The sequence below is a fragment of the Kryptolebias marmoratus genome, linkage group LG12 (genome assembly GCF_001649575.2).
Source record: "Kryptolebias marmoratus isolate JLee-2015 linkage group LG12, ASM164957v2, whole genome shotgun sequence".
Taxonomy (NCBI): domain Eukaryota; kingdom Metazoa; phylum Chordata; class Actinopteri; order Cyprinodontiformes; family Rivulidae; genus Kryptolebias; species Kryptolebias marmoratus.
The window spans coordinates 18,901,989-18,923,325 of record NC_051441.1 but is presented as its reverse complement, the minus strand read 5'-3'; the positions used below and the strand labels follow the sequence as shown (position 1 = coordinate 18,923,325).

The 21,337-nt window shown below is 44.0% G+C and overlaps 2 protein-coding genes across 2 annotated transcripts in view; both read right to left on the bottom strand.

The window, feature by feature from the left end:
• Nucleotides 1-204: 204 nt before the first annotated feature.
• epor (erythropoietin receptor) lies at nt 205-6,907 on the bottom strand. Its single transcript, XM_017435658.3, has 8 exons — nt 5,255-6,907; nt 4,982-5,117; nt 4,312-4,478; nt 3,515-3,666; nt 3,280-3,436; nt 3,060-3,147; nt 2,854-2,941; nt 205-2,739 (listed from the first exon to the last, which is right to left on the bottom strand). Exons 1-8 carry the CDS (start codon nt 5,355-5,357, stop codon nt 1,999-2,001), a joined length of 1,632 nt encoding a protein of 543 aa, XP_017291147.1. The 5' UTR covers nt 5,358-6,907; the 3' UTR covers nt 205-1,998.
• A 121-nt stretch (nt 6,908-7,028) lies between these two features.
• The window catches only part of rab3db (RAB3D, member RAS oncogene family, b), a 15,368-nt gene continuing 1,059 nt past the window's right edge, over nt 7,029-21,337 (bottom strand). The window contains exons 2-5 of the mRNA XM_017435632.3: nt 16,084-16,320; nt 9,636-9,754; nt 9,417-9,541; nt 7,029-9,300 (exon numbers count right to left, since the gene is read on the bottom strand). Coding sequence (XP_017291121.1) covers nt 9,116-9,300; nt 9,417-9,541; nt 9,636-9,754; nt 16,084-16,320 — 666 coding nt within the window. The 3' untranslated portion in view covers nt 7,029-9,115. The remainder of the gene's footprint in view (nt 9,301-9,416; nt 9,542-9,635; nt 9,755-16,083; nt 16,321-21,337) is intronic.

Below are 21,337 nucleotides of genomic sequence, written 5' to 3'. Positions count from 1 at the left end.
CGCTTCCGTAAAAAGACGTAAATTTGACGTTTTGCTCTGATGAGAAGCAAATGAAAGTCGACTGGTTGAAATGAGCCCTGAGACTGAATTAATAATAATAATAATAATGCTGATTAATAATTTCCGCTTGAAGCTGGCGCACTTTGATTCGTCTCTGATTTTAGCCACCATTAGTTGTAAAAGAAAAACCTCGTAGAGCTGTTGGTGTTTTAAAAATCATTTATTTATTTATTTCACTAAAATTTAACACATCTGTCAAGGCAAAAAGAACAATACTTTTAAAACCCACTCGTTGTAAAAGAGGTGGAAAAAAAGACATACTGCCAATTTTAATTAAATTTGTGACAAAATAAGACCTAAAATGTAATTTTTTTGAACAGTAAAAAAGACCAATATTAGCATATTCAGTGCTATAAATCACTACTCCTTTGTTGTAATTTTAATTACAACTTTATACCACACTATGAGCAAACAAGCTTAAAAAAAGTATAGACGTGATTTCAATGATTTTACAAACTGCAGTTCTTTGACCTGAAATGTTCTGCAAAGAAATGTTAGGCATAATTTGCTCTTTAGATGGCAGTGTTGTTTAAAAAAAAAACACAAAAGAAGGTACCGACATCTACCGTTTGCTGCACATTCTACAGTAATAGTAATTTTAGGTTATTTACTTCAGAATTTGGATAATGACAAAAACCTTTTGGTTTGATTTCAAAGGCAAGCCATATTTCAAATAAATTATGTAAATATTTTAGCTTTGACTTAAACTTGTTGGTATTTTTTTACACAAAACAATAATTTTCCTGTGTAGAAAAGGTAATAAATTCCATTGGCATACCAAAAACAATTTATAAGTCCACATGCTGAAAAATACTTTTAGACTGTCCCATTTTTTAGCATTTATCTCCAATTATTTGCTTTTTTTAAATATATATAAATAGTGGATTAATACAAATTTGGTGCTGAAATGAGCAGTCAGCTCTACTAAAGTGTATGTTAGTTTCTCACTGAATAAGTGGCAGACACGTACAACACCGCACAAATTATTGTAAAAACATTTGATCTGGCATCGTTGTCATGTCAAAGTTTTGGTTTGTTCAGAACTTTGGGTCTGAACGCCTCAAAAGCTGAAGGTTTCCCCATTTAAATCAGCTTTAGCTTGTGCTAACAACCAAAAGTTAGCATGCTAAAACAATGAATAAAGGCTGAATTAACATCTGTCAGTGTTAGCATGCTATGTTAGCGTGTTAGCATGCTATGTTAGCGTGTTAGCATGCTATGTTAGCATGCTAACTTTATGAATTAAGGTTATGTACAAAGTACATCAGACAATATTAGCTTAAAGTATGAATTAAGACGATACAAGATCTGTTAATGTTAGCATCAGCATGCTAACATTGTCAATTTGGCATGTTGACTTTAGCCGCTATAAGTACTAGTTAGCATACACTCTTAAGTCATGCTTGAAAGAAAAAAGCTTGCATGGAACAAAGAAATAAGCTAGTAAAAGGGAAGCTTTCAATATAAACAATAATTGCCAACAATGAGACAATATTAGGGAAATTAAATGAGTTTCTGTCATTAGCTGTCTTGCATTTCAGTAATTTTTAGTAGCAATTGTGACGATTTAACTTATAGCAAGAATACACTTAGCTCAAATATGAACGCACTGTTTTTTTCACACAGCTGAAATATGACATTTCTTATCTAATCTGAAAGACACAGTGGATAAGCAAGCAGAGTGCTGAATACCAGTATTTGAAGTAAATCCTGGCTGATATTTCTGGGTGAGTGTAGTGTCTTGTGCAGATCAGATCCTTCCAACTGACCCTTCACTTTGAGTCCTTTAGCTTACGCTTTGGTGTAAGTCAGCTCCTTGCTTTCTTTCTTTTTTTTTTTTGTTTCGTTTTAACAGTTAATGGAGCCCCAGGTGAAACATATTCACAGTGCCTGCTAAAAGCCTCAGTCCACATGTAGTTGGCTCAGTCTGAGTCCTTCTCAGCCATCGTCATGGACAGGGTACTGCCTCAACAGCAAGGGTCTGCTCTGAGCCGGAATATCGTTTTTGTACTCGTTGGCGTAGATCACCACTTTGCCTACGTCCTCGGCTCTGCTCATAGGGCTGTAATCCATGGAGACCCCGGAGTCGGCCACTGCCATGTAGGCGTACCCGGGGCCTTTGGGTGACCACGCCTGGTTCGGATACTCAAAGCTGGACTGAGACGAAAGGCGCCCGGACCCGGAGCTTTGCTGCACGGACCCCAGGTCGGAGTGGGACTCGCTCCGCGTCGGCTTCCTCGAGGCAAAAAGCACCTCCAGGGGCGAGGCCTCCTCGAAGCTGTCGTTTACGGGGTCACCTTCGCCGTGCCTGCTGGCGCTGAGGGTGACGTACGCGTCTTGAGATTCCAGCAGAGAAGGCTGGGAGCAGGGGACGGGGTTCTGCTGAAGCGCCCGTAGGCGGTCCATCAGCAACTGGTCGTGCGGCGTGGCTCGCCGCTCATGCGGCAGGGCTGAGTCCCCCGCGTTCGACAGCTCGCTCTCCACGAGTCCTTTCTTGGTACCGCTGTCCTCATTTTTGGCGGTGACCAAAGCTTTACAGCCCATGGGTAGAGGCGGTGCGGACGGCAGAGTGGGGCAAAGGTTGAGTTCTGAGAGGACTTCCAGGGGAGACGGACACTCTTCAGAGTAGATAAGAGCTGAAGTCACCCACAAGCCTCCACTGGTCTGTCCTAACCACTCCTACAACGAAACCAAGAAGTATTAGAGCACTCACTATGAGGACAGACCCTAACTAAGCCAGTGTTTTAGGGAACTTCTCATGAAGATGTGCATTTAAACTTGTCTTGTTCTTACCCGGAAGTCCCCACCATAAACAGTGAAAAGACCTTGGAATTTGCTGTCAGGAATTGGAATAGTTGGCCAAACCTTCCTTCTAAGGAACCTGGAAAATATATAGATATATACAGAAGCAGATCTAATTGTTTCAGTTTATTAATTCCGAAGAAGGGCAACAAGCCTTCTCTCGGTGTTCGAAAGTTTGTGCTTTTCGACGCACTGACCTGTGATGGGACAGGAGCATGACGAGACAGAGCAGGATGAGGATGAAGGAGATGATGAAGGCCATGGACGCGATGAGCGGGTCAAGTTCTGTAAGAAGCAAGGCAAGACGGGTTTGACTTCTTTCCTCGGGTGTTCGGTAAAAACGCAGCCCTAGATGTAGCGTTCCAGTCAAGATATTCTTAAGCTGCTTTTGAACAGTAAATGGATGTGGATATTCACCTGCAGGCAGAGTTTCCATAAATACTGGGTAACTCCAGGCGCTCCAGTAGCCATTGTAGGTGATGCCGTCCAACTTCACACGGACTTGCACCCTGTACTTTGTCCCTGGCTGAAGACCTCTGAGGATCAGCTCAGAGCAGGAGTGCACCACCTCCACCTTTGAGAAAGACCCCTCGTGAGTACAAATCCGCTCGCGGCCGCAGCGTGAGGCGCGCCAACTCATCAGCCGCCATACCTGCCCAACGTGGCTGTCCGCCGGAGCGTAGATGATCTCATATATCACGCTGTCGTCCATGTACTTCAGCGACGGCGGGAGCCAGCTGACGTTCAGCTGGCCCTGGTGACCCGTGCTGCTCACCGTCACATTTTCAGGGGGGTCCAGAAGAACTGCCAGACAGACACAAAGGGGACTTGTTTGGAACCTTTTCTTCTCCGAAACGTTTGGTTACCCTGGATTTTGCACGTTAGCCTGACTTTTTTTTTTTTTTTTTTGCCGTATTAGTTCAACCAACTACGCCAAGCCTGGATTGCGCAGCGTTGTTTACACAAGCGGAAACGAAAAGCGAGGAAGACAACACTGGTGTTTTATCGGCACACAAGCCCATACAGCAAAAATACTTCGCCAATGGTATCATTTTCGTGTCCATTCAAACTACGACAATTGCTCTAAAATGATCTATTTGTGCTCTACAGAGGCATGAAGTCGGTGCTTGGAGGTTGTTGGGGTTTTTTTTTGCAAACACCAGTTGGCTGTTATCCCTGATAAGGTTCAATGGATAACCTAGCGAAGATTAACGTTGTGGCTAAAAAACCCACTAAAGGAGTATGTTGGAGATGATCATATGAGGAGTTTTCAAAGTACAATCAAATCAAGAGTAATCGGACTGCCTGCTAATGTCAGCTGTTGCATAATACATCAAGTTTTGACAAAGTCGTGATGCAGTCATGACCAATGAAAGCCGGAAACCCTTCGCCGACACGGAGCTACTTATCGTGATCTTTACCAGAAGGCAGCGGCAGAGAGTCACTTACAGACAAGGTCGACGAAAAGGCTGCGGTTGTAGAGCTGGACTCCCTCCCGATGAACCTGGACGTCCAGCTGGACAAACATCTGGATCCGCTCCAGACGGCAGACGAAGAGCCGCTTCCCGCCCACCACTTGGACGGCTCGCAGGCGGCACGTGCTGCTGTTTTCCTTCCTGCTCGGGGAAAAGGGGAGGGATGTCGCATTGGTACAACACAAACGCTGGATGACATGTTGTCAGTTTTGCTTTTTGTATATTTCTCTCCTAAAATAGTGCATAAAATAATTAGTAAAACATCAAACCTGAGTTGTCTAGATCAGCGGTTCCCAAACTTTTCAGCTTCTGACCAACAAAATAAGAGTGGCAGAAGCTTGTGACCCCTAATATTCCCACGTTAATTGTATAAATTCTCTTATTAAACCTTAACTACGCCACAGTGATACTACTATGAGACTAGTTTTATTCAGTGTTATTGTTGCATCTATTCTTTGCAGTAATTATGGTGAAAATGCACCATTAGCAATCAGTTTACTTTTAAACTTTTATGTCTGGAGATCATTTCATGACCCACAATGGCGTCCCGATGCCAACTTTGGGAGCCACTGGTCTACATATTAGTAGAGAGAGAGAGTAAAGCAACGAGGAACCATGTCTGTTTTTAGAAGAAATTGCCTTACTGGTAGGCATACGTGAAGGAGTATTGATCCAGGGAGCCAGCCTTTTCCTCATCTTCCTCCCAGAAGCACGTGAAGTCGTTCCTGCCCTCAGCGAAGCACTTGGGGTTTCTCGGTTCCTCTTTCAGAAGCATGGAGGCTGAGCAGGAGAAGGAAGGATGGGGGAAAATGAGCGATCAAAAGCAGACAACTTTTGTTTTGTTCTGTTGGAGTTCCTCTCCGTATTCCCCGCTGATGTCTTCATGTCCAGCAGCAGGTACCAGGAGGCGCACCTACCTTTCCGTTGGAAGTCCTGCGCGCCCCGAGCCATGGACACCGTCCCGGCGGCGCAGAGGATCAGCTGAAGAGCCCACAGCCGGCCGAGGCGCTCACATGTCATCCTTTTGTCCTCTCCGTGAACAGAAAGACTCGGGACCTGCTGCTGGACACCTGCATCACTGAACAACGACGACCTGTCACCAACACGCGCGCAGCAGCTCTGCCTGTCAGCTTGTTTTGTTATTTCCTTTTTTTTTTCTTCCTTTCCGTGGCGGATGGTGCCGACGCGGTTTACGCGCCTGTCCCTTAGAGATAAGATGTAAAGATGAGCTGTTTACTTTCTCCGGCCGGCTCAGAGGAGGTGGAGCCAAAGGCAGGCATTGAGACAACTTTTATTACTCCTTTGTGAGGTGGGGCGGGAGTCACGCGCTCATTCATATTTGCGTGCGTAAAGGAGGTGCGCCAATTACGCTTGCGTAAAAACGCATGAATGGATAGATGGATGGATGGATGGATGGATGATAGATGGATAGGTTTAAGGAGGTGGTCCTCAGCCCCCTGTCTGACCCTACCTGGTTCTGTGGATGTGAAGCAGGAACCACAACGTGCTCTCAGTGCACAGAACAGACCCGTAAACGGTTTCTTATCTCCTCTCTGCACCCGCGTGTTTTCATCGTTTGCGCAGAATTATCAGAGCTGCAAACAAGTCCCCCCTCCCTCCCCCTTGTGTGTGTGTGTGTGTGTGTGGGAGGGAGGGTAAAGCGGCCCATCCCCGTCAGTTCAAATGCAATCCAGCGCGTCTTTACATCACATGCTCCGAGGCTGCTGATGTAAACAAACGCGGCATTTCGTGCCGCCAGAACGAAGGTGATGGCGCACACGGGGGAAACGAGCTCCAGCAGTTGGGTGAAATACGAAGCCCTGCAGCAGGAGGAAGAGGAGGAAGGAGGAGGAAACCTGCCTCCCTGCGGTTTGTCTGCTTCTCCAGATAAAACGCGCAACCCTGGCCTGGTGTTCGGGGTTGTGCGGTCATAAATCATTGAAGTGAGGCTCAGTGGAGAGGTTGTGAAGCGTTAGTATCTCACCTGCTGTAGACGGCTCCTTGAACGACCCCAATCTAGAGCAACAGGAGTCCACCAGCACTGGCGGCTAGTTGGAGCCCTCGCTGTCGTCTTAGAACAACACATTTCAAAATTGGATGCCACTTCGCAAACCGTTACACAACGGCACAGTGCGGCGGTGGCACAGGAGGCGGGGGTTCGAACCCCCTGCTCCGTCCGTCTCCGCCGGAAATGGAATCAATGTTACTGCATTATTCTGTGTGCCCAAATACGTTGTTTCGTTTTCAAGGAAGTACCCAAACACAAGTGCCCGGATGAGTACCCTGATAGAATGTTATAGTTATTTTCAATCCTAGTTGGCAGCAGCAGCTAGCTGTAGCACCCGAGGCAAGAATTTCAACATAATCCTGCCTAAATAAGCACAAAATGTAAAGATCAGAGTGGTGTGAGTGGGTAAATGAACTGCTTTGGGTTCTTTTAAATATTTGAGCCGTTTTAGCTGCTGTCGGACTAGCCTTTAGCTCGTCAGTCCTGTCAGAGTTAAACTCTGTTTCTCCAATCTGAGGTGTCAGTCCTGTTGGACTCTTTCTCTGAACTGAGGGCGTTCAAAGAGCCTTCTACAACAGGTAAGATATTAACTCCTCATAAGCTTTCCACAGAGCCACAAGCACAAGTACTGTCAGACTGATTTATAACGAGCACGGGATAACAAACCGACGTGAGCTCCGTTGTGTAGTGAATATATTATTTATTTTCCACATAAATGACAACATATTCCATTCGTCGGTTTAAAAGATACATTTGTTTTACTTCAACACATTCAGAGCTTAAAATAAAATGGAATGACCTTTCAGAGAGACACCCAGGAAGGAAAACACAGCTAGAAAAGAAAAGCAGCAGACCCCATTAACCATTAAAAAGACAAAAAAACAAATATGTTCACACAACAGAACCAGAGTTATCGAGCAATATTTGTATACTCGTCCTAACTGTGCTTTACAGCGCTGCAAAACTGCACGAATTGTGTAATGCAAGTAGTGTCATGAGTCGGTGCTTTTTGGATTTCTGGGTCAAAGCTAAGCGAGGCGCAGATGAGACTGTCGGGGCGGCGTTCGGCAGCAGGACGGAGATGTTACCGCGGGGCTCGTGCACCCAACCAGGGAGTGGGCTGACCACTGGCTGCACCCTGTAACCTCTGGCACGGCGCGAGGAGGCGGGGGGGTGAAAAAGCAACGTGCAAACGCTATCGTGGTTCACGCTGACCGTTAGTAATCAGCACACGGACAGATTACAGTTTTTTTTTTTTTTTTGCACCCCTTCTTTGTGAAACCGATTTCTAAAAAGAAAGGCAGGTTCAATACTGAAACGCCCTCATGAAGGCAAAAAAAAAAAGACGTGACCTTTTTTAATTTACGATTAAAACGTGGCATTATTCGAATTTTATTATCTTCGCAAATAAATGGCAACGTTAGCAGTAGTGGGGAATAAAGTGGCACTTTCAGGTTATAAGAATGTGTTGAGAAATACAATTAAGATCAGACTAAAAAATGGTTTACTGTGTCCAGGAAAGCCCAATAAAACATGACCTGTTTGAAGTAGACAGAGGAAAGTCGACGCCTCCTTGCTCCCTTCTTCTTCACTTGCCGTGGATTTAACTGCACTCTGTCAAACCGGCAGCTGCTAAAATCCACGCAAAATCACTCAGGACAAATTAAAGGGGTGGAGAAGTTTCGCATCCCTTCCTACGGTAGCACAGGGGTTAAATGACACATGACGGTGATGGTAAAACCGCTGCCATTTTTCTTTAAACGAAATATTAGTTCAGATCTTTTGAAACGGGGTTTAATGGAAAGGTTATGACCAAATAAAACCCTGTCTGCTGTAGAATGGCCTCATTTTTGCAGAAGTGGAGTTGAATTCTGACCGGACAGATGAGCTAACAGATAGTCTGCACGAGATAAAGAGCAAAACGGATCAAATGTCCCTGACAACAGCTGGGATCTCAAACATTTCTCAGCAGTTTATGCAAACGCTATCTTTACAAACCTTTACCCTCACCGTCAAGTTTGCATTCTGTGGGTTTTTGAAGTACAATTAGTGGTTGCAGTCGCTTGCTACAGCACTTCCTGTGCAGCCTGGGGCACCTCCTGCAGAAATATCAACATTTCTGCCAAAACACCAGTGCAGTGCAAAACTGACACTCCTGTAAAAGTTCATAAAATAGTGTTTGCTTGAACTGCTCTAAAACTTTTAAGATTTGTTGTTTTTAAGATACCATCTATCCACTTAGGTTTCGGCTTCACGTGGACTAGCCTTTAGCTTGTTAGAGCTGTCAGAGTTGAACCTTTTCTACAGACTCAGCTTGTTCAAAGAGCCATCTACAACGTAAGATAATAACTGTTCGTAACATTTTCACAAAACCCCATTTTAAAAGATATGGAACATCATTTGAAGCGCTGTGTGAACCTCAGCCGTCTACTTGTGTTCTCATAATGCGGCTCCATTAGCTTGTTTTGCTGTGCAGCATTTGTCAAAGAAAATTAAATCTACAACCGAATGATTCATGTACATGTTAAATGGAGGTGAACTGGTTCAGGAAGCTGATGTGAGGAGAGTCATCGAACAAAGTGGCCGATGGGTTCGGACAGAGACCGAGCGGGCCCGTTAATGAGAGAAGACTGGCCTGATGGCGTGGCGAAGGGGTCTGATGGTGCCGGCGAAGGCTATCTCAAAAGCTAGAGGAAGAGGTGCAGCATATTCCACGGCTGAGGCACAGAGAGGAGGTTGATCTTCGCGTGAGAAGGAGTGTGCGCGCGGTTTAGCAAGCGCAGCTCCCGTGGCTCTCTGACGACGAGTCTTTAAAGCCCTGGTTCCTGTGGTTGCTCGTGAGACTGTCTCCCTCCATGCTCTCGTTCATCTTGTCGCAGATCACGTCGACCAGGCGCTCGAACACTTGCTTGACGTTGATGTTGTCCTTGGCGCTGGCCTCGAAGAACTGGAAACCTGGGAGCGACAGCGCGGGCAAACTCAGCTGGATCTCGGTCGACTTAAACAAACACCTTCACAGCAGTCTCAGACGAATATCGATTTGTGATTTCCTGTTTTTTTTTTTTTTTTACCGAGATCTTCGGCAAGCCGCTGGCCGTCCTCTGTAGGTATGAGCCTGTCGTCCTCTAGGTCACACTTGTTACCAACCAGGATCACCTGAGCGTTGTCCCACGAGTACGTCTTGATCTGTGTTGACCTGGAGGATAAAAAACGCTCAATTAAAGGGCAACGGTCCTTCCCCTGGAGCTTGGATTAGCAGACAGCCTCCTGACGAAGCTTGGCCCACTCACCAGTCCTGCACGGCGTTGAACGAGTCCTGGTTGGTGATGTCATACATGAGCAGAAAGCCCATGGCTCCCCTGTAGTAGGCTGTAGTGATTGTACGGTAGCGCTCCTGCCCTGCTGTGTCCTGCAATTACGCACGCATAAATACATTCAGAAAGACTGACGCATCAGGCGTATGAAATAAGGTAAATATAATAAAATGTACACCACAAGGGGGCAGTGTTGTTTAAGCTGCTGCAGCAGTGTAATGGCTTTGACTTTCCAGAGCTGAGGTGGAGCAAATAGGGATTATAATGGCACATTGCAATTATTCAACTATCACACCAAGTTCCAGAAATATTTGGCAGAACACAGATGGACAGTTATTAGAGGTGGGAGTATCTAGTGTATATTTCATTGATTCCCAAATTGTTTTTTTTCCCCATCAGCCATAATGTGTCAAATGTGGTCGAATAAAACTCTGAACCAGGTAAGAACTAAATATTTTAAGCTCATGTATGTGATCAGCTGTATCGGTCGCAAAAAGCATTTTCAAACTTTCAACTTTCATGTATGAAACCCAACAGCAACTCGGGACTTGCTTCTGTAATAATCTAGTTGACAAAATGGCGACATTTTGATGGATAAACTGTGTACGAAGCGGGAAGAGAACCAAGAGTGGAACAAATGCTGCCAGTGGCTCGTTAGGGTCACCGTGGTAACCACACACCTGTCTCTCCCACTCTCTGAGCGCTCTTCCAAAAAAAAAACAGGCAGGCAGAAACGCAGGCTATGGATTAAGCTTCAGACAAACATTACCGGTGTTGAAACTAGAACTCAAACGGAAGAAGAAGAAAAAAAAACAAACTCTGGAACTGTATGTGTCCATTTTTATATATCTATGTAGGAGAAATGACAAGTTATAGACTTTTCACTTCCTGTTTTGAAGAGAAAACTGAGCTCAGATGCAATGGAAGTCAATGAGAGTTTTGATGAGTGCCCTCTGGGCGGCATAGACACGCTGGGTGACATTGTTAACTTTTGTTAAAATAAGAAAAATTTGCAAAAAAAGTGTCAACTTTACACAGCTCAAACGTTAAAGTGTCACATCATCCCACTAAGTTGATGAGTCTGTGGCAAAATCTTCAAAAATCATAAATCTTGAACTGCAGTTGTGTAAAAACCACAGAGGACGTCAAACTCCCAGTTCAGCCGTGTGACGTCCAACTTTCTGTGACCCGTTTAAACTTCGAAAGATGTTTCTACGGTGAAGTCTGCCTGAGCTGTAGAGCTACGATGAGAGCAGGGGTTTTTCCTCACTCTTCATTAAAAAACTCATTTTGTAAGTGGAGATTCTTCACCTTTTTTGTGTGACTTTCATCTATGCTACGAAAAGGACACTATTCCTGACGGATCGCACGTTCTGAAGACTTTCCGTATGGTTTTCTCCGCAGCGAATAACGACAACATGACAGAAACAGAAGATTATTGGACGAAACGGCTATAAGGTCGCTTCAGTGTTTGTGTATTGGCAAGCAGAGTAGTTATGTATGCCGTGTGCCAGGAGATTAAAATCAAAACACCAGGTTTTTTTTCCACAGCTCACCAACCAGAGCATCCTGCTAATTGTTTCCTCTTAGACGAGGACTTCTGGCTTGCGTCGATAACCAGTCGGGAGGAGAAAATGCAAAGATAACAGATTTAATTGTTACAGTCAAGCAGCCATGGGAAAGCATCCGTTTATCAGAAACATCTCAGGAAATGAAAGGCTTCGTGCAACATCACAATCCCAGAAAGCCAAAAAAAAAGAAAGAAAGAAAAAAGAAAATCAAAGAGAGTGGATCGAGTTAGTGGAGAAAGTCTTCTAATCTCAGTCAAACCACTTGGTAACCTGTCTCGTTTGTCTGCATCAGGGGGCTGGGTGTTTTAGTGTTTGTCTGATGTTTTCCTCTTTTGGCAGAGGAGGAGCTGGTTGTCCAGGTAACCAGAGGCCAATAAGGGTTATGAATGTTCCATTACAGTCAGGAGGTAAGCTCAAATGATCCTTTCCCTACACAATCTGCTGCATGGAGCTTCCCCTCGGATGAAGAAAAAATGCTTTGCTTTATTCCCATTATCCTTCCAGGAACTGCAATCAAGCAGAGTTTAGTTTTCTTTTACTGAAACACGAGTCACTCAAGTTCTATCTGTGTCTCATCCGTGCAGAAATGATCAAATATTTGACAGCTTATTAGGACAACTAACCAAACAGACAATCCCCAGGGTTGCTACAAACAAACCCAAACAGCAGACAAAGCCTGCCTTCATGTGTGTGTGTGTGTGTGTGAGATGACAGATAGGAAGGAGTTTAAAATCAGGCATCACAGGGTCCCTGCTCTTCTATCGTGCTCTCGCCTCATGTTTATATTAGCTGCCGGCACAAAGCAGCGGCGCACATCCCCCTGGGATACCGCACACAACGTGTGCACCGTGTACAGAAGGCGTGTGCGTGTTTGCTCAGCGGGGCAGAAGCATACTGTAACTCCACGAACGAAAAGGAAGGACGTAAACAGAGCGTGCGAGCCATGTGGTGAGTTATTGGCCCGGTTTCCATGATGCACGACGCCGGCAGCTCGTCTACACTATTCCCCTTTTTGTCCGAGGATCTGGTCGAATCTCCCGCAGACGGCAGCGACCATGAACTTAACGGGATGTTTCACAAAGTTGATTATTAACGGCATGTAAGAAAGGGCCGCATTTGCTGCTCCCACACCCTTTAAATACACTGCTGCACCAGAGCTGCAGTATATCTTCATTGTGTCTCCGTCAGACGCTGATAGGGAACTTCCTCTGCTTCCTGAGGTCAGGAAATAACAGTTTTCTTTTGTTATTCAGCCACACCATTAGTGGGAAGCCGCAAAACAATTTGCCCACTTTCTCAAAATCCTCTCCAATAACACGATTACCTTGCCCCCTCCAAACCTTTTACACTTCTCTGTCTCAGCTGTTAGAGAAAATCCCACCCCACTGACTTTTATGGGAGCCACGTTTGGTCAGGTAGGCAACTGAGTGTGTGTGTGTGTGTTTTGGCGTGGACTCCTCCGCTGCTGATAAGTTTGAGCCACTGTTTGTGGATCATACAGTGGCTCACAGATTGTTAGTTCAAATGAATCACCCGCCTGAACCGCCGTATCCAAGCGGATTTGCAGTTGAATGTGGCGGGAGTCTCTAGGCGGTGGAGGAAATACTGCATGGGTTGCTGTAAATATGTGGGGGGAAACAAAAAAACAACAAAATGGAAACTGCAGAGAGTCAAATATCTGCTAAGATATATTTAAAATGAGTTTTAAGAAGGTTATATCTTTTAATTCACACGACACAACTCCAACTTTTGAGATGCAAAATATATTTTAACGTGGACGAAAACAAAAAAAACAAAGAAACTATTCACTCCCTAAAGTCAATACTTTGTAGCAGTTAGAGCAGCAAGTCTTTTCAGGTTCGTCTCCATGATCTTGGTCCATCTGACCACTGGAATTACTGTCTGTCCTTCAGGACCAAACGGCTGCTGCTTGCATCCAACAATCTTTAAATCAAACCAGAGACTTTCAGCTGGACTCAGGTCTGGGCTTTGACTGGATCATTCCAGGACATTTGACCGGTTCTCCTTAAACCAGTGGAGTGATGCTGTTGCAGAGAGTTCAGGATCATCGTCCTGCTGGGAGGGGAACCTACGTCTTAGTCTCAATTCTCTGGAAGACAAACAAAGAATGTGTCTGTATTTTGCTCCACCTATCTGTTCTTCAACTCTGACCAGTTTCCCAGTTCCTGCTAATGAAAAACATCCCCGTATCATGATGCTGGCGCCACCGTGTTTCACCATGGAGATGGTGTTCCCAGCATGAGAGGTGGTACATTTAAGCTACACGTGGTGTTGTTCTTGATGACCTAAAACAGGGTTATATTGGCCAAGAGAAATATGTTTTATATCTACCATCAGCTGCCGTGATTTCTAAAGATCTGCGGATGGCATCTCCCATAAAGACCTCATATCAGTCGACCTCTTAAAGATTACTTTCTGAGAGTGTCCTGAGAATTTGTCCAGCAGTTTATGAGGTATTTGGTTACCATCAGTAGTTAAAGGAAAAGTTTTAAACACCAATGTCTCTCGATCAGAGTTCATGTTGAGGATGATTCTCAGCTACTACCATGTCAAATCTTAGCTCCATAATTGTAAAATTAACCGAGTTAAAGTCATTTTTATGTTCTTTTAAGGCTGATGAAGTAACAAGGACCTCTGATGGTGGAAAAAAAAACAAGACAGATTCTAGAGTTTAAGAAAGAAATTAATTTCTCCCCATTTTGCTCCACCCAGCTTGCCTTCAACTCTGACCAGTTTCAAAGTCCCCGCTGGTGAAAAACATCCCCACAGCATGACGCTGCCACCTCCATGCAGATGGTGTTCTGAACACGAGAGGCGGTTGATTTGTGCTACACGTGGCATTGTTTTTAATTACCTAAATCAGGGTTTTTCCAATTTCAACTGCAAGTGAAAAAAGTGGATTTCGTGTGGTTAATGTCCGAGCTGCTTGCAGGAAGGCCATCACAGACTCAGTGATTTGTACCGTCTTTTCACACTGTATTTTTCAATCACAGCGGGCTTTTGTTAAACACTTGTAGCTGATGGCAAAGTGACCAAAAACACTGTTCAGTCCATTTGCTCTGAAACGGTCAGTTTTTTAAAATATACCCCTCCATCTTTTCGGCTTCGAAGACATCTCGACAATTGCTGTGAGCTTAGCTAGTGCCACTTTTGCTGTTGTTTTCTGTTCATACTGCAGCTTTACTGCCTTTAGTCCAGTGGATGATTCAGTCAAACAGCTGCTTACAGGTGTGTTTACCCCTCAACCACCTCCCTCTGTTGTCATGGTTTCATAAAGAGTGTCTGTTAGAGGCAGACGACTGCTATGCTCAAGGTAAGGAAGTAGCTCTGATATGTTGTAAATATTGTTTCAGCATTTTATTCAGACAAATCAGTTCGGGAATCTGGCAACTTTGTGGGGCCGAATTATTTATTTTTCCTTTAATGGACTGGCTTTTTCCTGCCACTCCTCCACGCAGCTTATAATGGACATATCCTCCCATCTCTACAGAGGAGCTGACCGGCTTCATCAGGGTTTTCTTTATCTTCTCTGATTAATGCCCTACTTACCCGGTCTGTGAGTGTTGGTGAACGATGCTGCCTTGACAGGTTTCCTGTGCCGGCATCATCTTCGAATAATAGATTTAATGGCATCCACTGGATGTTCAGGGTTTGAAAGATTTTTTACGACCCAACCCCGATCTGTACTTCTCTACAACTTTGTCTCCCACCTGTGTGAGGAGTTCCTCGGTCTTCATGCTGTTTCTTAAGATCCTCTGACATCTGATCTTATTTAACTAACTATGTGGCCTCAGAAGGTCGTGGTTGGGGGGGTTAATACATATACATGTAACACTGTTCAGTTTTACATTTTCTAGAATTATCTAAAACAAGTTTTCCCTTCAGTAACTTTCATTAATCTGGACCATTTTGAGACTACCAAAGGGGTGAATACCTTGGCAACCTGCTGTATTTAAACGTGTCACATTACAGCTTGCTTTAACAACAGGAACTAAAGTTTAAATCCTAAAAAGATGAGCGTCTACCACGTTTCAAGCAGCTTGAACATCATTTGAGTGCACAATCCTTTAATTTAGAGATAATTTGTACACTATTATATACGTTAAAGAAGAAGAAACTTTACAGCTGCTGTAAAACATGCTAAATTTACGGAACTGATCTTATATTATGTGACAGGTTTTGATTCAAATAAACTAATGAATCCAAGCAAACTGTAATGCAAATGCATTTTATAAAAGGTATTTTAAGTTTCTCTATAGTGAGTGGAGGATAAGGCTGGTTGGATGTGAAAGGGACTGCTGTTAGAGAAGCAGAGGACTCTGCTGTTCCCTGAAGTCATTGGTTTTAAACCGGAAGAAACAAAAATCGGAAATAATAAAAACAACCACTCAGTCCTAAAGAATGTCTCTTGAACCTGACCCCAAATTAGGCTTTTTAATGTCACCTAAAACAAAACAAACCTGAAAAGTGAAGCGCAGCCCTAATCAGCACCATCCATCTCCTTTAAGGAGCTACGTGTGAACTTTTTGAAAACATGAGGAAGTCCCGCTTCTTGCACTTGCACAACTTACAAGACAAACTTGCTTAATGGCCAAACCCATAGAGACAAACACTCTCGAAAAGCTTCATAATAAGCCTTCCAGAAAGCAGAAAGCTACCAATCGTCTCACATCTTAATATTTTGTTTTTTTTGTCCCAAAAGAGAAACATAGTTACATTTAATAAGGTTTCGATTTAACAAGGAAAACCCAACGTTTCAATTTTCTGCTTGGTTACTAACATCACTGTCGTGATCCAGCATCAAAACCTGAGTCTAATTTGAGGCCGCTCACCCAAATCTGCAGCTTGATCCGCTTGTCGTTGCGGAAGACGGTTTTGACCTTGAAGTCGATGCCCACGGTGCTGACGAAGGCGGAGTTGAAGGAGTCGTCGGCATAGCGGAACAGAAACGAGGTCTTGCCCACGCTGCTGTTGCCGATGATCAGCAGCTTGAACATGTAGTCGAAGTTCTGGTCGGCCGCGTCCTTCTGCGAGGGCTGCTGCTGGAGCCGCGACTCGTTTGAGGCCATCTGAAGGGCAAAAAACGGCGTGAGCGCGAATGGAAGCCCTTTACAGAAAGCATCTTACGCCACACCTTGACTGCGGAAACCCACGAAGAACAGCTGAGCTACTGTTTGATCTATTAGTAACGAGGCAAATAAATATTATGTCAGGTCACAGTCGTTCCCAGAGACCATCTGGCTCAGGACCAGTCAACGTGTGACAGCTAAGGCCTTCACACCGGATGATGATCAGCCAGGAGGAGGATGGTCTTCAGGTCGGTATTAAGAACAAAGTTGTGGTGGTGGTGAATCCATAAATCCCACACGAGTCACTGAGTATTAGAATTTCATCATGACTGCTTCCACACTGAAGGTTTTCCGAATCAGCAGTGATCCCGTCACGTTCTAACAGCTCATGTAGCTTGTGAGGAGTGTGGCGGGGTCGTCATCCAGTGCGAAGGGGGCCTAATAGTAGAACATGTTTGCTTCTTACTCCCAAGTCCTGGGATGACCTTTGAACCCTTCAAATTTGGCATTAAAACAATCCTCTCTATGTTAGTTAAATCATCAGCAAGACAGATTTACTGACGAAAGGAACTTTCTTTTTGGACAAAGAGGAGAAATGATTCTGACTTAAGAGTGGAAAGCCAGTTTTCTTTTTCTTCAAGTAAGTCAATTAGCAAACGGATGCTAACATATTAGGACAGCTCTCCGGGGTCATTCGGTTCTCAGCTAAACTGACGCACAACCGTTATCCCACGACAGAAAGGCCCTACTGACCACATCACCTTCAGTATGTCTCGTAAGTACGACATGGACCAGTTTACGCGTCACCGGGGCAAACTAATCGATGCCACAATTAGCAGTGTGCAAAGGACGGATCAAACTAAAGTAAATAAAGTTGGGGTTGAAAGTGCACTGCGGGTCCTCAAACACCAAATGTGAGGACTTCAGATGATCTCCAGAATTAAAATTAGGCTCGAGAACAAAAACAACAGGAGTCATAAACGCAGAAAATACTTGGATATTTGGCCTGTTAGTGTTGTCATTAAATCCTTATTCAATGACCAAATAGCAACGTCTGTATCATCCAACGTTGTTTTGAGGGCCAGAGAGCTAATGTTTTGTTTATTTAAAATAAACAAAATCCTCCCCTAATGCTGCACGGAAAAAAAGGAAACGGCTCCAAGTATATTTAGTTCGGTTCAGTCCAATTTATCAGCAGTCTACTTTCATCTGATATGTAAATATAAAATCCTAATTTGCAAAAAAAAAAAAAAATTCATTGAGGCTAAAGATATGTTAAAGGACAGACACTGGAGATCATTTTAAAGGGATGAGCAAACCCTTATTTGTGGTTAAAAGTGAGTTTTCTTTTTTTCTTATTGAAATAATTGTAAGATTGAATCTTAGCAACGTCATATGAAGAAAACAAAAAAACAAAAAGGTATTTTACTTGATGTTACCATAACCGGCTTTACTGCAGGTGTTTTGTGTTCAAATGTTGAACTAAATCATGGATTGAAGTTCAGAAGTGTGTCCCCGAGTCATTTGAGAGCCCATGAACATAAGAACTGTTACGGCTTCATTAGGACGAGGTATTTAAACCTGAATAGGAACATTTGTTCCTTTAAAGTTAATGTCGCGCTGCCATTTTTGTACAAAAGCCAGAACTAACAACTCAAACAGCGGGGGGGTTAAGTTTGAGTTGGCTGCGATCTAAATCTCAGCAGATGCCGATAAAATTTACATACAACTCCTTTAATCTTAAACTGTGTCATCCAGAAATTAACTGTTTCAACAAATTCAATTTACTCATTTTAGGCCTCAACATCGGGACTTTAAATTATAGGAAGCCGTGCCATCTGTCCATCTGCCTTATCATAACCATAAATCTCTTTGTAATCTTTCCCAGAGGCTTTACCTGACCAGCTAACCATTTTTTTTTTTTTTATTATTGTCAGTCGTCCAAACAGTGCAAATTGCCGAGCAGCTGCACGGCTCTGGGTGTCACACGGCGAGCAGACAGCTGGCCTCTCGAGCAGGCAGGAGGCTAATCAATCGCTCTGCCCTCCGTCTGCTGAGATCCGTCTCTGTGGAGACCGGCGCGAGACCCAGCTGCACGCCGGACCCATTAGCGGTCGACTTGTTCGGCTTTCAAACGGCCAAATGGAAGGCTTCGGAGCAGGACAGAGGAGCCTATGATGTCGCTGAGAAAATAAATAAAGAAATGAATAAGGAGAAGAGGAAGATCGTTACCAAGAACTTAAAGGAACACGACTGTAACAACTACCACATCAACCACGTTTCTCTCACAATAACTACCAAACGGGGCCTAACAGGACTAGCCCTGGTTTACTGCAACACTGCCGCCCGCCCAACTGTTTCCTCTAAAAGTTACGAACAGGTTCTCATGACATTTTCAGGAAACGTCAAACATGCTACAAGGAACAAGTGATTAAATCTTGGCGGTGATTGGGTCAAAGGTCAGGACCACACATCAGCCCGTGCTCTAACGTCGCAGCTGGACACCTCACGGGTCAAGGGTGGTCGCCGTTGACTTCCAAGGTCACGGGGTCAAAGCCTCCTGCCCAAATCGACCCCAGACCGCAACGGAAGTGCTACAGCTCACTGCTGCCGTTTTTTAAATTTTGCAACAACCAAAGAATTCCTTGTAAATAATTCTATAATGCAAAGCTGATGGTGATATAAAGGTCTCTGCTTCAGTGTATATTGTCTTTTTTAGTATTTTTTTTCTTGTTTCAAAGTTAATGTCAGCAGCTGTACGATTAGATTTTTGTTAGTGGCTTTTTAGCTGTTTTAATGGAGAATACTAATGTCTTCTTAAGTTCAACCTGTTTTTCTTTGTTCATTAAAGCATGTTTCTTCTAAATTCTACATAATATGAAACTGGGAAAAGGTATTTGATATTTCTATATGAATGATTTGACATATTAGATTTAAAACAAGGGTTAATTTCTGTATTTTTTTCAATAAATATTGATCGAGATTGACCCTTTGTAACTGAGTTTGACACCCTCTGGTCTATGAACTAGCATTAGGCTAAACCGCTGTAATCTTTTTGAGCCATTTTAAGATGGCAGCGATCCCCTTTGGGGATTCGGACTAGCTGTTAGCTCATCAGTCCCATCAGAATTAAACTCGCTCCCTCCAAACTGAGGCTGTTCAAAGAGTCATCCACAACAGGTAAGATGTTAGTTGTTCAAAACTTTTCCCTTCAAAATCGTCAGATTATTCCTGTAACTTTGAGCTGAACACACGTCTCGTTTCTGTTACCCACGTGTCCCGTTCAGGGTTCTAGATGTTCTGAAGCTTATCCATCTGTCAGTGCTGAAGGGGGGTACGCCCTGGGCAGGTCAGCAGTCCGTCACAGACTTTGGAGGGCAGTTTATAAACAAGAATTTAGCAAACGGTGGATCGTTTTATCCTGCAAGCACATAGGAATCCACCTCAGATTTAACACACACTCACACACAGACTTGTCGTTCGCTGGTCGATGATGACACGTTGTGCTTACTAACAGTGGTAAAACTAACACAATGCTCTTTTGCAACCCCCCCGCTGTTAAAAGGGAAGCCAGGTCAAATTTGTTAGACAAACGCAACCGTTTTAACACTTAAAGTGAGGCCCGTGCTCAAGCCATAACTCTCAAATCCTTTTAATCCCTCGAGACATTGGTTGTGAAATCCCTAATCACATGATGCCTGGAGTATGCGAGGGTCTCCAAGGGCCATTTTCACATGCAGATCACAAACCAACCGAGCCGCCCATTCAGGGAGAAGATCGCTCCTCTTCGACAGCTGAGTTTGAACCTAAAGCAAACACAGTCGTGTCCTTTCATTTACAGCGCAGCTTAGGAGATCTGCAGGCAAACGGGAGATAAATGATACTTATGGCTTAAGGTTTCAGCAGTTGACAGTTGAGGTGAAGGCAACTCTGTGTGTCGAGCACAAATTATCGACAACGCAACAGCGGTTTAGTTTAGTGACGTTTTAAAGCTTTGCCCTTCGTTCAGATCAACTGGTAATTTCCAGGAACTTGGCGGAGGCTCAATGAAAGTGGCTGAACAGATCTCTCTGGGCACCAGTGATATATTAGAGAAGAACCAGCGTCTGCCATCGGATTATAACAGTCATCTCTGAAGATACAGACGTGCTTCCATGCAGCTGGAGCTTGCTGTCTTTACTGGGCAGCAGAATGGAAAATATAATCCCAATTCCAAAAACATTGGGATGCTGTGTAAGACGTCAATGGAGACAGAAACACAATATGTTGCAACTCTAATAAACCCATATTCTATTCACAGTGAAACATAGTTTAAGCATTTTATATGTTGTGTAAGGGAAAAAAAAAAAAGATAAGGTGGTTTTTGAATTTGATGGCAGCAACACGTGTCAAAAAGTTGGGACAGGAGCAACAAAAGGCTGTAAAGATCAGTGGTGCGAATAAGAACTAGCTGGTTGGGAAAAAAAAGTAACAGGTCAGTTAGAGGACTGGGTATAAAAAGGGCATTTTAGAGAAGCTGAATCTGTCAGAAGTAAAGATGGGCAGACGTTCACCGGTCTATGAAAATCGTGAAAAACTTTCAGAATAAAGTTCCTCAATGGAAAATTTTAAAGACTTTAAATATCCCATCATCTACAGTTCATAAAGTCATCAAAAGATTCTAACAATCTGTAGAAATCTCTGAGGTCAAAGGTCAAGGCTGACAGTCAGTATTAGATGTCTGTGATCTTGGGGCCCTCAGGGGCCCCTGCAGTAAAACCAGGTCTGGTTCTGTTCTGTTCATCACTGCATGGACTCAGGAACACTTCCACACATCACTGTCTGTAAACACAGTTCACTGGACCATCCACTGATGCTGCTTAAAGCTCTATCAGGCAGAGAAGAAGACAGATGTGAGACTGAGCTCCATCCAGAAACTCTGCTGTCTCCTCTGGACCAAAGATCATTAAAATAGACTGAGACAAAGAGGAGGACTGATCTGAGGTCAGAGGAAGCAAAAAATAAGAAAAACATTGGG

Bases quoted from the DNA above. Each gene is read 5' to 3' on its own strand.
- epor (XM_017435658.3), bottom strand. From the start codon at position 5,357: ATGACATGTGAGCGCCTCGGCCGGCTGTGGGCTCTTCAGCTGATCCTC. The intron at 3,437-3,514 runs GTATGGCGGCTG...TCTTTCTCAAAG, and splicing joins CGGACAGCCACGTTGGGCAG to GTGGAGGTGGTGCACTCCTG. The intron at 2,740-2,853 runs GTAAGAACAAGA...GTTTCGTTGTAG, and splicing joins TTTATGGTGGGGACTTCCGG to GAGTGGTTAGGACAGACCAG.